Consider the following 12,662-nt stretch of genomic DNA (forward strand, 5'->3'; position numbering starts at 1 on the left):
ATCATAAGCTTTAGTGACTAAAATAAATTTTAAGGGAATATAAAGCACAATAAATAAATAAATAAATAATAAATTCTTCTTCATTGATTGCTGTTACGCCTAACTATAATACCCGTTACTTGTATAGTAAAAGTGTATATCAGACTCGTTGAAAAGTATGCAACAGTTGATCTGGTTATATCCGTCTGTCCGTCCATCTGTCCGTATGAACGTCGAGATCTCAGGAACTACAAATGCTAGAAAGTTAATGTTAAGTATACAGACTCCCAATACATAGAAGCAGCGCAAGTTTGTCGATTCATGTTGCCACGCCCACTCTAAGGCCCACAAACCGCCCAAAACTGCCACGCTCACACTTTTGCAAAATGTTTTGAAATTTTTTCATTTTTGTATTAGTCTTGTAAATTTCTATCGATTTGCCAAAAAACTTTTTGCCACGCCCACTTCTACGCCCACAAACCGCCAAAAACTGTCCTTCGCACTTACAATAGCTGAGTAACGGGTATCAGATAGTCGGGGAACTCGACTATAGCGTTCTATCTTGTTTTTATTAATATTGTAAGTAAATATCTCGCGATTTGCCACGCCCACTCTAACGCCTTCGCACTTTGTCTAGCTGAGTAACGGGTATCAGATAGTCGGGTAACTCGACTATAGCGTTTATATTTGGCGTGAGGACCAATACTTTCGGAAGTGTTGTGTGTCACTCACTTTGGAGCGTTTCGTCACCATTTTCTAACAATTTTTGCTGTCTACCCTTTTCCACTTTATAAGATTCTTTTTTTAATAATTAAATGAAGTATTTATTTATAGAATGATACTTGTAATATACAAGCAGATAATTGGCCCATTAATAATTAAATGAAGTATTTATTTATAGAATGATACTTGTAATATACAAGCAGATAATTGGCCCATTAATCTGCAATGCAGTCATATTCAAAAGTAAACGCATTGCAGTTTATGCAAATATGATCTCTCCCTTGAGATTAGTGACACTTGATTGGATTGCGTTATGGCCACAAGCTCTGCAATCTCTTAAAAAATCGTTTAACACCTCGTTGAGCTTACAGGGGCTTGCGATTGGGAATGCTTGGGGATCCTGGATCCTGAAAATCGATATTTGGACAGAAGGTTAAAGATGGAGCGAGGTAGTAGTAGTAGGGGCACAAAAAAAAGAAATAAATAAAACAAAACCTGGCTGCCAACACCTTGGAGCAGACGGACGACATTTGTGGACGGGGTATTGAATGTAATTAAAAGGAGTTGGATTACACGTGTTGGTGGTTGAGGGCGGGGCTTAAAGGGGTAGAAAGGGTTGGAGGGGCTGGAGGACCCCTCACAAACGGAGCTGCTTGCATGCATGCAGAAACCAAACGACAAACCAGAAAAAAATGGGGAATGCCTAGAGGGGAGAGGCTTTTTCTTTTCACTTAGCACACAAGTAAAGCTCAAGCTCTGGCTCCCGCTCCGCTCCCGCTCCACTGGATCCCTTCTGACTGAGCGACTCTTCAAAATGCACTTTAAATGGCAGTTTCCGGTCACACACACACAGACACATACGAGTGTGCTCCTATAGAGAGAAACAATGCAAAACGCCAAGGAGTCGCGCTGTGCCAGGAGCAGCAATGCACCGCTTGGTACATACTGTACTACACCCCTCGACGTCGCTGTCATGTCCGCCGTCATCGTCCTTTAGCCGTCATCCTTGCCGTTGTTGTTCGCATCCCTCACATCTACCTTTCCAGTACTCTCCTCTGCATTCAGGATTCCTTATCCTTCGTGCTTAATGCAGTCTAAGCTTTTCATAGGCCTACCCCTTGCAGTTTTGCATTTGCAACGGAATCGTCCTTTGTGAAAGGGTTGCTGCTGCCGGCCGAGAGGACTCTCTGCATGCAGTCGACTTTATTAATCATTCCCCGCACATTAGCATAACGAATTAATAATCATATTTCTGGTTTGAAGCGCAGTTTCTTTCCTATTTTCTTGGCCGCCCGTACAGTTGCGCGACCCACATCCTGAGCCGCTCTCCGCGTCTCCCGCTCTCCATCGTGGGCAGCCCTCGAGGTTTCCCGCTCCGTGTCCTTCTCAGCCCGCCTAACTTCCCACTCTCCATCCTGGGCCGCCCTGGCTGTCTCTCTGCCCGTATTCTCGGCTGCTCGTCCAACGGCCTTTCGCAATCTCACGGCTTCCCGCTTCACTATCGGGAAAGGCATGCAGATCGGGCGCAACTGACGTCGCCAGAAATCCACACGCATTATCCTGCTGCCGGACGCATCCACGTGGTGGGTCGCAACAGCTATGGTGTCCTCATCCAATGGCTGGGTAAAGTCCTCGTCATTGCCGGATTCATACAGTTTACCAAGGAACTTTTCGATCTCCCTGGTAAAGGGGCGTTTTTCGGGATTAATTTCTAGGCAACATTGTATTAATTGCTTGAAGCCCTCTGGGCAATCGGATCTCACTGCATCCATTGGCTGTTTTACACCACAAATATAGTTGTAAATTAGAAAGAAATTATACAGCAAAACTTAAAAAAAAAAAAAGTTAATGTTTCGACTATCGAATACTCATTAATCATCTATAAGCAAATGGACGGGCGGACAAACAGCCAGATATGCCTAGATTGATTTTGACAGCTTTCATAGTTTCGAACTGGTTATTGGGGTTTTCCAAGTGACTATAGGGCAATTTACGGGTCATTAGTTCCCACAGCACTATTCCTAAGCTCTGGAGCCATATACCTCAATGCTCCACGCAAATCGGACTTATTATTGGACATTTCCGTTGACAGGCCAAAGTCACAAAGCTTTAGGTCTTCGCGCTGATTATGCAAGAGCATATTTTGCGGCTTATTATCGCGGTGAACAATCGGCCGCTTCATCGAATGCAAGTATGCTAAGGCCTAAATCAACGAAAATGTAACAGACCGTGAATGTAACAGCCGACCTTGCTCCACGGTGTACTCCCACTTGTTTTTACCGTACAGGAACTCGTGGATCCTTTAGATACTCCATCAACAATTATTTATTTTTTCCATCACTGGCCCTGCGGAACACCCTAATAACGTTTTCGTGGTCGATCCCCGACAAATGTGATTTCCCTATGCACTTTTTTTAATGGGTTCTTTTAGAATATCAAATATCTTGACTGCGATTTCCTGATCCTGAAAGGTTACTTTGCGCACTGCACCAAGCAATTCCTGGGGTTAAGTGTTCTGTGAGTCCTGAACAAGGTTCCAAGGAAAACCTACCTCACTAAGCTTGACCTCCGCAAAATCCACAAGCTTTGCCATGTGCGATCGACTTGATTCAATCTATGAACTGAACTGCGAAGATAGTTGCGTTTCATTCCTAGCTAAGTGAGATAAAGACAGCTTATCGTTATGCGATAAGAAACAAACAATTCTGTCTTTCCCCGTATTCAACAATGCTCAGTTTTATTTTTATGATTTTTTTGCAAATAAAACTAATTGTTTCTTCGACTTTCTTTTATTGCAGTTTCCCACAACCTGGGTCGCGATTCGTATCGGACCTTCAGCCCGGAAATGTACTCGTCATTATCGAGCCCATTGGGACCGCACGGAACTGGTGAGTGATAGTTTATTTTAAAAGTATTTTGAAGTAGTTAGTAATAGCTACAATACTATTTATTTATGGGTGCGTGGTGTGAACTTGTTCCGATTTTACATTTGTCTGCAATACGTTTGCTGTTTTGCAAGTAGATGGTGCCGTCAGTGATTTGATAGACACTAAAATGTCCTTTTTATGGGTGAGCTTAGAGCAGTCTCGTGCTCTTTATATTGGCAGCCTGCCCATGTGTATCTCGCATTACACGAGTGTCTACGGTTATATAAAGCCTCTGACAGCAGTGGCTCCCCCTTAGTTTGTGCCCCCAACACAGAGTTCTTTGCACTCCTTTCGTTTTCAGCAATCCTATACCCACACATTTGTTGTTGTAGGTCCAGCACCAGTACACCGCTATAAGTCCGGGTTCCACTCTCGACTTATGTAAACCACATGCCCACTTCACTTGGCAGGCTGCCTGACTCACTGACTTGCTGAATGGTGCAGACAAAAAATCTGAGCTGCAGAATATATGAAGTATTGGGATATAATTTTCATGATAGTATTTTGTATATTACAAGTGCAGTCAGATAAACATTTTGTTCCATACTGAATATATTTTGCCGTGTAGCAGGTTTGGCTGGATGGTGGAATGCGTTTACATAATGCAAATGCAATTATATAGCACTTGAGCATGCTCTTCGCACCACGTTTCGCATATTTGCCGGCTGCTTGTGTCCTGGTTTGGGTTTTCCGGCTGTGCCACCGTTTCTGGTTAGCCGTTTGCCAAGTCAGCACCTACCAACGTCACTTTGAACTGCGGCATTATTAGGTTAAGTAAACAGCCGTGTAATATTTTTCAGAGCCTATGTTTTTTCGAGGGACTTTTGGGTATCCCAAGAGGGACTTCCGCACTTTTCCCCATTCAGAGGCCTCCATTTCGCTATTTCCATTTCCAGCTCACCGAATGGTTCGCAAATTATAAGAAAGTTTTTAAATAAATATTTAAAGAACTCTGCTGCTTGAATGGAGAGCATTGTCGACCAATCAATCGGTTTATAACTATATCATTTAATAAGCTTTAATAAAGAATTAGTTCAATTTCTTTTATTTTGTTACTGCACAAAGTTCGGTGGACTCGGTATATACATATTTTGTATTTGCATGTAGAAACTGCCTAAAAGCAAAAGAACACCACCTGAATCGCGATTCACGTAGGTGGATGCACCTTGCTGAGCGAAATGTAGGTGAAACATTTCGCATTCATTTGGCGGTCTTGCACTTTAACCGCACTCGAAATACTCAATGTACACAGGCGGGCGGACTAAAAGCGCTGATGTCGTCGCCATGTGTGCGCAGATTGCATTTCAATGGGTCCGACCCGTCCACGTTGTCCCTCTGCCTAGTGATTCCCCTCCAGAAATCCTTGCCTGCATCTCTGCCGGTTTCCCAGGCTGCGCCATGTGCAAGCTGCACGGCTGTTGCTGCTGCAATGTGGCTGCTGTGCTGCAATGCATTGCTCGTTGCAAGGGTCGGCTGTTGCGGCTTTTGTTTTAGGAAAAGAGAAGTGAGAACAACTTGCCCCTTGCGATGGCAAAAGGCAAGAAAGTAGGCCAAGTTAAAATTGATTTAATGCGTTGATTGCGTGGAAGCCGAGTCTCGTTGCAATTGCAATTGCAGCTGCAGCTACAGTTGCAGAGCCCGAGATTTATGCCGCGTCAGCTGCGTCTGGTTTAACTTTCGATGGATCTTAATCTAGCCCGCGATCCGTTGGCCTGGGATCGTACTGACCCAGAAAGGGCGAAGTATGGTAACACAGGGCTTATAAGTAACATGGGATTGCGAGCATTGACCCAGGACCTTTGGCCACCCACTTCGCGCGTTCGTTAACAATAATTGCCAACCCCTGTGCAGTTGCATGTCGCAACCACCCCACCCATCAGCTACTTTCGCAGTTTGTTGATTTTTTCGGCGGCAACGTCAAGGAGCTTTCCTTTTGACAGCTAATTGGAAAAATGTTAGAAAATTCGGCGACTGTTTACTCGCGCACATCAGATTGTTGCCTCGGCAATCGTCACGGATCGAATCGAAGGGTCCTTGGCAGGATGCGGAACAAGGGCGCATTATATTTTAACACCTTCATCCAATTGCCAGCTTTTTGTTCTACTTCCTCGGATCTATCCTGTCCGCTGTCAGATGCGTTGCCCTTCTGTCTCTGCCGCGGGCTTAATTTATGGACTTTGGCCATTTGCTGGCGCATCATTATACTATATTTTTTGCTTGCTGTAGCTGCTCCATGCCAAAAGTGACGACAAAACATTCCACAATATGACAAAAGCGAAAGAAAGAGAAATCCCTTTTGCAAAAGAATCAAATGCAAAAAAAGAACGCCATCGACAATTTAGATAAATTTTCCCACCAGCCATGGCCATAAAAACAAAGACCACGACCCGAGAAGATCATCGAGGGGTGCTCTAGCTCTCGCTCTCTCTGTTTCTCTGCAGGATTTTGGGGTGTCCAGGCCACGGGTGCGGTCATCATACTCATCCTCATCCTCAACCTCATTCCTATATTCGTCCCCACATCACCCAGTCCATTCATCCACAATATAATCACGCTGTGCTCGATATCGAATGATAAACTCCGAGCCAGAGTCGTATGAAGATGATAGTGTGCGGTGCTGGTAATGGTGATAGTGATGGTGGTGGTGGTGCAGCTTGCCTCCTCCAGTTTTTGTGTGCTCAACGGCTCAGCGCATATCCTTCAGGTACAACTTACTCATATATCACAAAAGGATACTGCGCTCCTCCCGTTGTGTGTGCTTTTCTGCTTAGCTTTTTGTCTTGTCTGCGTGGCTAGCTCTCTGGCTATTACTTTTTATCCCCTCGATCCCCGCGATCCCCTTGATCCGCTCGTCCTGCTGGCCGCTCGAAGGTGACACCGTGGCACAGACAATGGTCAAAGGAGGAGACACGATGGTCAAGCGACCGCCTCTCGCAGCGCTAGGAAAAAAAGGAAGCGACGAGAAAAAAATTAGACGAAACGAACCAGTCGCTGGTCAAATGCAAAAAATACTTATAAAAAGAAGTACGCAAATCAAAATCATCTTATAAAAAACGTCGTTTTATATGTGGGTCTGCATTAAAAATGCAAATGTCGCATTGAGTTTCCTTACTTCATGGCTGTTTTTTTGGTTTTTTTTGGGCTCATCGTCCTTCTCTTGCGATGTCCTCGCAGTGACTGGTCATCCACTTCCTGTCCCTGTTTCTGGGTTGGCATTTAAGATTTTGGGTAAACAACGTTTCGCAACGGTGACTAGAACCTACTTTCTTAACTTTAATATCTAATGTACTTGGAACAAAACGTGACTTGTCCATGAAAATCGATTTCAAAGTATTTCTAAAATTACAACGTAGCCCAGGCTCAAAAAAGGTAAAACAAAATGCCACTCTTATCCGACTGTCATTGCTTAAAACTCTTTTTTAATTCCTTTAAAATGTAACAGAAAAATAATATAGTATTTCATGTAATAATAATAAAAATTAAAAAAATCAATTTAATTAATAATTTTAGGATATCTTTAATTAATTATTTTTTAATAATTCTGCACCCGCACTGCAAGAGATTTTATAAATCCCTATTGATTAGGCTCGCTAATTCCGAGAGTAAAGCAGCAAAAACGTGAGCAACCACCGCCGATAAAAAGCCGAGCCAGAAGGAAGAGCGAATAAGAAAATTAAAAAAAAGAGAAACTGAACTATCAATAAGTTTCGGACCCTGGACATTGTCCATCCTTTTGCGAGAGAGGTTCAGGTACATTGGAGGAAGCAGCGTCCTTAGGCGAGTGTGAGTACCTCTACCTCTGCCGCTACCTCTACCTACATCCATTTGAATGCAGACAAGTCCTTGCGTCGTGATCTTCCTTTGTGCGGCGGCCAAGTGCGCGCTGCTGTCTGCCGCCCTCCCCTCAAAAACCGCTCGACCCTCGGCAAGCCGGGCATCTCGAAGGAAATGAAATGAAAAGCATGCAGAAAAAGTTTTATTATGCGCGAGAGGGAAAAAATACGATTTTTTATATGAAAAATATTTGTGGCAGGGGGTTGAAGAGGGAGCGGTACGAGGACGAGCATCAGGATGATGATGAGGGGTTCGCTGTAGGGGAACAGGGGCAGACATGTACGGGGGTAGGGTCTCGAGCTTTGTGCCTTCGCCTGTGTGTTTGTGCCTCTCAGATCGCAAGAAGTGTTGGATGTCATCTTATTATTTCGAGACCATCGCCGCGACGCCGGCAGAAGAGCGCTCCGATCCGAGGCGATTCAAGCCGTTCCGTTCCGATCCGATCCGATCGCCTTGATGATGACCATGCGTCCGTGATATTCCCCTACAGCTAGCTGCCAAAGAGCCACCGCCACTACGGGGCCACAGCGTCCCCCGTCAGATGTAAGCCTCGCAAAACTGTGGGAATGAAAACAGGATCGGCACGAAAAACTGCGTTATCGCCGCGGATACGGACATTTCTTAACGTTGTTGTTTCTGATGATGCCTCCGACTTTTGATGATGATGATGCTGCTGCTGCTGCTTCTTCCGCTTCTGGTGGTCAGCGTGATCGGCATCAGCATCAGCATAAACGTTATCCTTTCAGCCTCGTTGCCTACACTCGCTCCGTTTGGCATTTGTTTTCTGCCCTGGTTGCGAACAAAGACGCTTTCGATTTTTACCCACCGGAGGCTTTCGTCTATGCCACAGTCGTGCTTCTGTAAATTGAACTGTTATCTACTGACTGTTCAGATATGATGGTACTGATATTATTTGAGATTATTGCTTGGATGATTTTGTACTGTAGAATCGCTCAAGATCAAAGGCTCATCAATGGGAAATATAACATAATTGAGAACTTTATGTAATTATTTGGATTATTTGGTCCTAAATAAAGGACTTACTAGCCCCCTAGAATCTTTCACAAGACTCTCCATCCATCCTACAACCCAGCTTATATCATGGTTTTCCCATCAGACTTTTCGTATTCTTCCGGCTCGGTCATCGCACCTGCTGACTGGCTGGCAAATTGAGTTAGCGAGTGGCGAAAATCCGGCCGAATCAGTAACTGAATCCGAGAGAGATGGGCAGGCACATAGAGCCGTGACAGATCTTATCGGGGGCATCTAGATACGCTTTACTTGTCGCTCGGCCATTGTCCGTGACTTCGAGTTAATTAAACTTGGACGGGTGGCGGGCAGCGCAGTGATGTGGATGGATCATAAAAACGGATTGCCCGGCGGGCAGCGATGGGAGCTGAAGAATTGCAGTTAATTGAAATGTTCCTCAAACAGGAGCGAGCGCAAGCAGGACGGACGATGAGGGAGTAAGGGAGACAGAGACATGCGATACAGATAGGAGAGCGCCTGGCGACAAAACGCATCGCTACTTTGTTGGCATCTTTGGGCATCGGAATCTCGAACTGAATCTGAATCAGCATCAGAATCACTGAGGGGTCAATTCCATGTGGCAGAAAACCCACAAAAAACCATCGAGAGAGAGAGCGGTGCTCTCCGGGCGACAAAGGTCTGACTACAAGCCGGCAAAAAGCTGGGTGGTTGCTAACTGTGGCTGGGGCGAAAAACTACAAAAAGCAGGCTACGCCAAAGTGTATCTGTGTGTGTGCCGCAGAGAGAAATTGCAATACCAATGCAGACGCTGTCGTTGCGAATGCCAAAAACAAAACAAAAAGGAAGCGCAGAATGCGCCTGTGTGCGTAGCCGGCAATCGTACTTGAGCTCTCTCGCTCTCTCTCCGTCGGAGTGTTTCGATGTGTGCGTTGTTTCTGTGAGCGGTTGCGACTGCGACTGCAAGCTTTTTTGTCGCCAACGACGACTGAGTCTCTAAAAACTGGGACTCTGAGACTGACTGACTGCCCAGCCAGCCGGGTATCTGTATCTGTATCGCATCGCCACTCCACTCGCAAGTATCGCGGACGCGCAAACGACCATGCGAAAATATTGCAACCACAAATCTGGAACTTTTTACACAAACGGTTAAGGAATCTAACCATAAACATCACATCTTTCGGAATTAATAATAAAATACCCAGTCAAAAACGCAGCCTTTGTTGGAAATCGCCACTTAACAGTCAAAATTCTATTCAGGATCGGAGTCCGCGCATACGATATCTTCAAAACACTTTGGATTATACCATTTTCTATATAGCAACTGCAATAGAACCAGCAAGAAGCCCATTTAAAAAAATCAAACAATAGAATCGAATCACACACAGTTGTCAGCAGATTAAAACTTGTTAGTGTTAAAACGTTTAAGCAAAACATTTGCCAGTTTTTGTTTAAGTTTTTCTTTATTTGCTACATTTAATAACGACGGTAATTTTTTTATAATATTCTCTACTATGGTTAAGTGTTCAAGCCAATTACGCTTTTAATTTTAACCACTAATTTTAAAATATAAAATCGAATCGAACGAACGCAGTCAAAACGGCATAAAACTTGTGCTAAATCGGGAACAAAGTATCTATGGCCACGCGTTGCAAACTCTAAAAGCGTACGCAAAATGCAGCGACATGTCTGGAAATGCATTAAAATCAAATACAAAATCTATAAATATTTAACAAGTGAAACAAACACAACCTAAAAAAGTCAAAACCAAATCAACCAAAAGAAGAAAAACACAGATTTAGTATATATTTTCAAGAGAGTAAACAACTAAAAGTGCATACTTAGTGTTCAGTGACAAACTATGATCATCAAGTGAGGCGAACTAAAAACAATTTGAATTATATAATTAACCAGTTAGAGCAATCTACGTTTTGCCACCAGCGACTGTGTTCGCCCACATTCGCAATTTTGGATCGCCCCAATAAAAACCACGAAACGTAGTCGGCCGAGACTTTCCAAAATTCGTAATTGCTGAAGGAAATTTAATCAAAATTAGCCAAGATTGCCAGCCTGCCTGCAAGCTTTACGTAACCCACAGAGCCAGGGAAAGTGCATCCGAAGCTTTTGCAGCGGCTCTGGATCGCCGATCGAGGCTTCAAAGCTCCACGCGGGGTATACGCCCCATCCGAAAGAAAACAGCAAGAAAAAAAAACACGAAACGCAGCAGAGGCAAGAGAACTGAGAGTGCAACTGCATCGGCCGATCGACCGACGATCGGGAAAGCCGAGCGCTCGTAACTTGTTCTCCGAGCCTTCGTGCACTTCCTGTGCCGCGCTGCTCTGATCGACGATCTGCAGCCACAGCCCCCAGCAACAGGCGATCAGTTGGCTGGCGAATGCACCGCTGATTGCAATTACTGCAGAGCTGCATTCCTGCTCAGAAAGAGAGCCACGATCGGACTGGATCGGTGTGATCTACTGTACTCTCCGTCGAGCATCGCACTACGCACATTGCACACTACACTCTGCATACTGCATACTGCACACTGCACATCTCGGTATCTCTATATCTCCGCCACTCTCGATTCTTCGGATCGCAACGCAACGTGTCGAAAAAGCGCGAAAGTGGCAATTAATTTGCAACAAACACCCATTGTAGTCGATAAGTGCGGTCAAGCGAATCTATAACTAATCTCCAGTGAAGTTCTTGAATAGTGCAAAAACGTAACTGAAAACACACATTCGCATTAATTCGCATAAATATAGCTTAGCACATTTTCGGATTAAATATCTACAGCACCCATTGGATACATCATCATCACCATCGTCATCATCATCGCCATCAGCTGCAACAGCACCCCTTACTTGGATACGCAGCGCCTGAGATATTCTCCACTCGGAAGTTGCAGCAACAATTCGCTCGAGTAAGTCGCCAACTCAGATTTTAAATAGCCAATACAGCTGCCGGGCACACCTTTTCGCTAAATAGAACAGATATGGATCTGTGATTTTTTATTTTTCGATTTCACAAAGAATTTCATTAGCCGCCGTAAAGACATAGCGTTTAGATGGTGACTCAAGGTCGCACACCAAGACTTTATATTGAAGGGCTTTGTGTTCAGGTTATCTATTGCGAGTAAAAATCATGGGATCGCGGTTTTATTTATCTCAGAAACATTCGAAACAGTCGCAAACATTCTCACACTCTCCTGGAATTTTGCCAGCACACTCAAATAGTTTTACCAGCTTCTAAAGTTACCCAGCGTTTTTAGTGATAGTCAGCGGCACCCACTTATGTTTTTCAGAGCCAACTTCCCAGGGTCTCCGTTTTCATCCCAAACTTTGGGTAACTTGAGAGACCCTCTGAAGTTGTACCGCAAAGTAAATAATTTCGGCATATTAAAGAATTCCTCTGATTGTTGCTTATTTTTTCACCGACCGATAGAATCGTTTTACTGTTGAATCTGGATGTTCACGTGCCGACGAGCCAACTTACCTTGTTGGGGGTCGGCGGGTCGGAAAGGGGGTGGTGCAGCGGGTGGTGCAGCTGTTGTTTTGGGGACCGGCAGACAGCGAAACCCACAAGTTCATGACCAAAAAGCCGGAAAGCGTGGGCGTTGGGTTCCTGTTCCACCCGAAGTGAACCCCCCTGGAAAACACTAGCCCAAGCACACTACTGTCCAGCCAACTCTTAGCTGCATCTGTGTGGGTGTGTTCGTATCCGTATGTGTTTCTGTATCCGTGCGTGTGCATCGGCATCCATAAATCGTATCTGTGTGTTTGCAAACTGACTGGCCAGTGCAACTGTGTGCGTTTATTTTAGTTAACGATACGACTGACGATTTGCCCTCATGCCAAAGTTGTATAAAATTTTACAGACAGCATCTAAGTTTTTCACTCAGCCCTTGGGCATAGGCATTCGGTCTTTTTGTTGTTTTCGCTCATTTAACCCCTTTGAAGGAATGTTCATCAGAGTACTTTTTTATACACAGAAGCTTCTCATGCTCGCATTTGTGTGACTGTGTCTGTGTGGAACGCATTGTGGAACGTCGACAGTGCATGCGAAATATACGTTGCACAGGAAAAAATATCAGTTATGCTTGGATAACTTGTATGTTGTGATTATTACAGGTTCTGGTGTAATAGTTTCCAAATTTTTTATAAATATTTTATCTGATTTGTTATCTTATGTGTTAAGATCATATATGTACAT

General features: G+C 44.4%; 2 protein-coding genes across 8 annotated transcripts in view; one reads left to right on the top strand and one right to left on the bottom strand.

The window, feature by feature from the left end:
- LOC6535844 (heterogeneous nuclear ribonucleoprotein R) overlaps nucleotides 1–12,662 on the top strand; it is a 52,873-nt gene that overhangs the window by 12,586 nt on the left and 27,625 nt on the right. For 6 of the 7 annotated variants that reach the window (XM_039376673.2, XM_039376679.2, XM_039376680.2 and 3 more), the window contains exon 2: nucleotides 3,501–3,590. In XM_039376673.2, coding sequence (XP_039232607.1) covers nucleotides 3,501–3,590 — 90 coding nt within the window. Of the gene's footprint in view, nucleotides 1–3,500; nucleotides 3,591–9,516; nucleotides 11,374–12,662 lie in introns of those variants that run through there. The other variant, XM_039376676.2, reaches the window with a different exon arrangement.
- LOC6535842 (putative mitogen-activated protein kinase kinase kinase 7-like) lies at nucleotides 1,849–3,432 on the bottom strand. The gene is made up of 2 exons (XM_039376704.2): nucleotides 3,254–3,432; nucleotides 1,849–2,477 (listed from the first exon to the last, which is right to left on the bottom strand). The coding sequence occupies exons 1-2, from the start codon at nucleotides 3,293–3,295 to the stop codon at nucleotides 1,947–1,949; spliced, it is 573 nt and encodes a 190-aa protein (XP_039232638.1). The 5' UTR covers nucleotides 3,296–3,432; the 3' UTR covers nucleotides 1,849–1,946.

Source organism: Drosophila yakuba, chromosome 3R, assembly GCF_016746365.2.
Source record: "Drosophila yakuba strain Tai18E2 chromosome 3R, Prin_Dyak_Tai18E2_2.1, whole genome shotgun sequence".
In the NCBI taxonomy this organism is placed as follows: Eukaryota; Metazoa; Arthropoda; class Insecta; order Diptera; family Drosophilidae; genus Drosophila; species Drosophila yakuba.

Coding starts and splice junctions, on each gene's coding strand:
- LOC6535842 (XM_039376704.2), bottom strand. CDS start 3,295: ATGGCAAAGCTTGTGGATTTTGCGGAGGTCAAGCTTAGTGAG. Junction 2,478..3,253: donor CGGAGGTCAAGCTTAGTGAG/GTAGGTTTTCCT, acceptor GGTGTAAAACAG/CCAATGGATGCAGTGAGATC.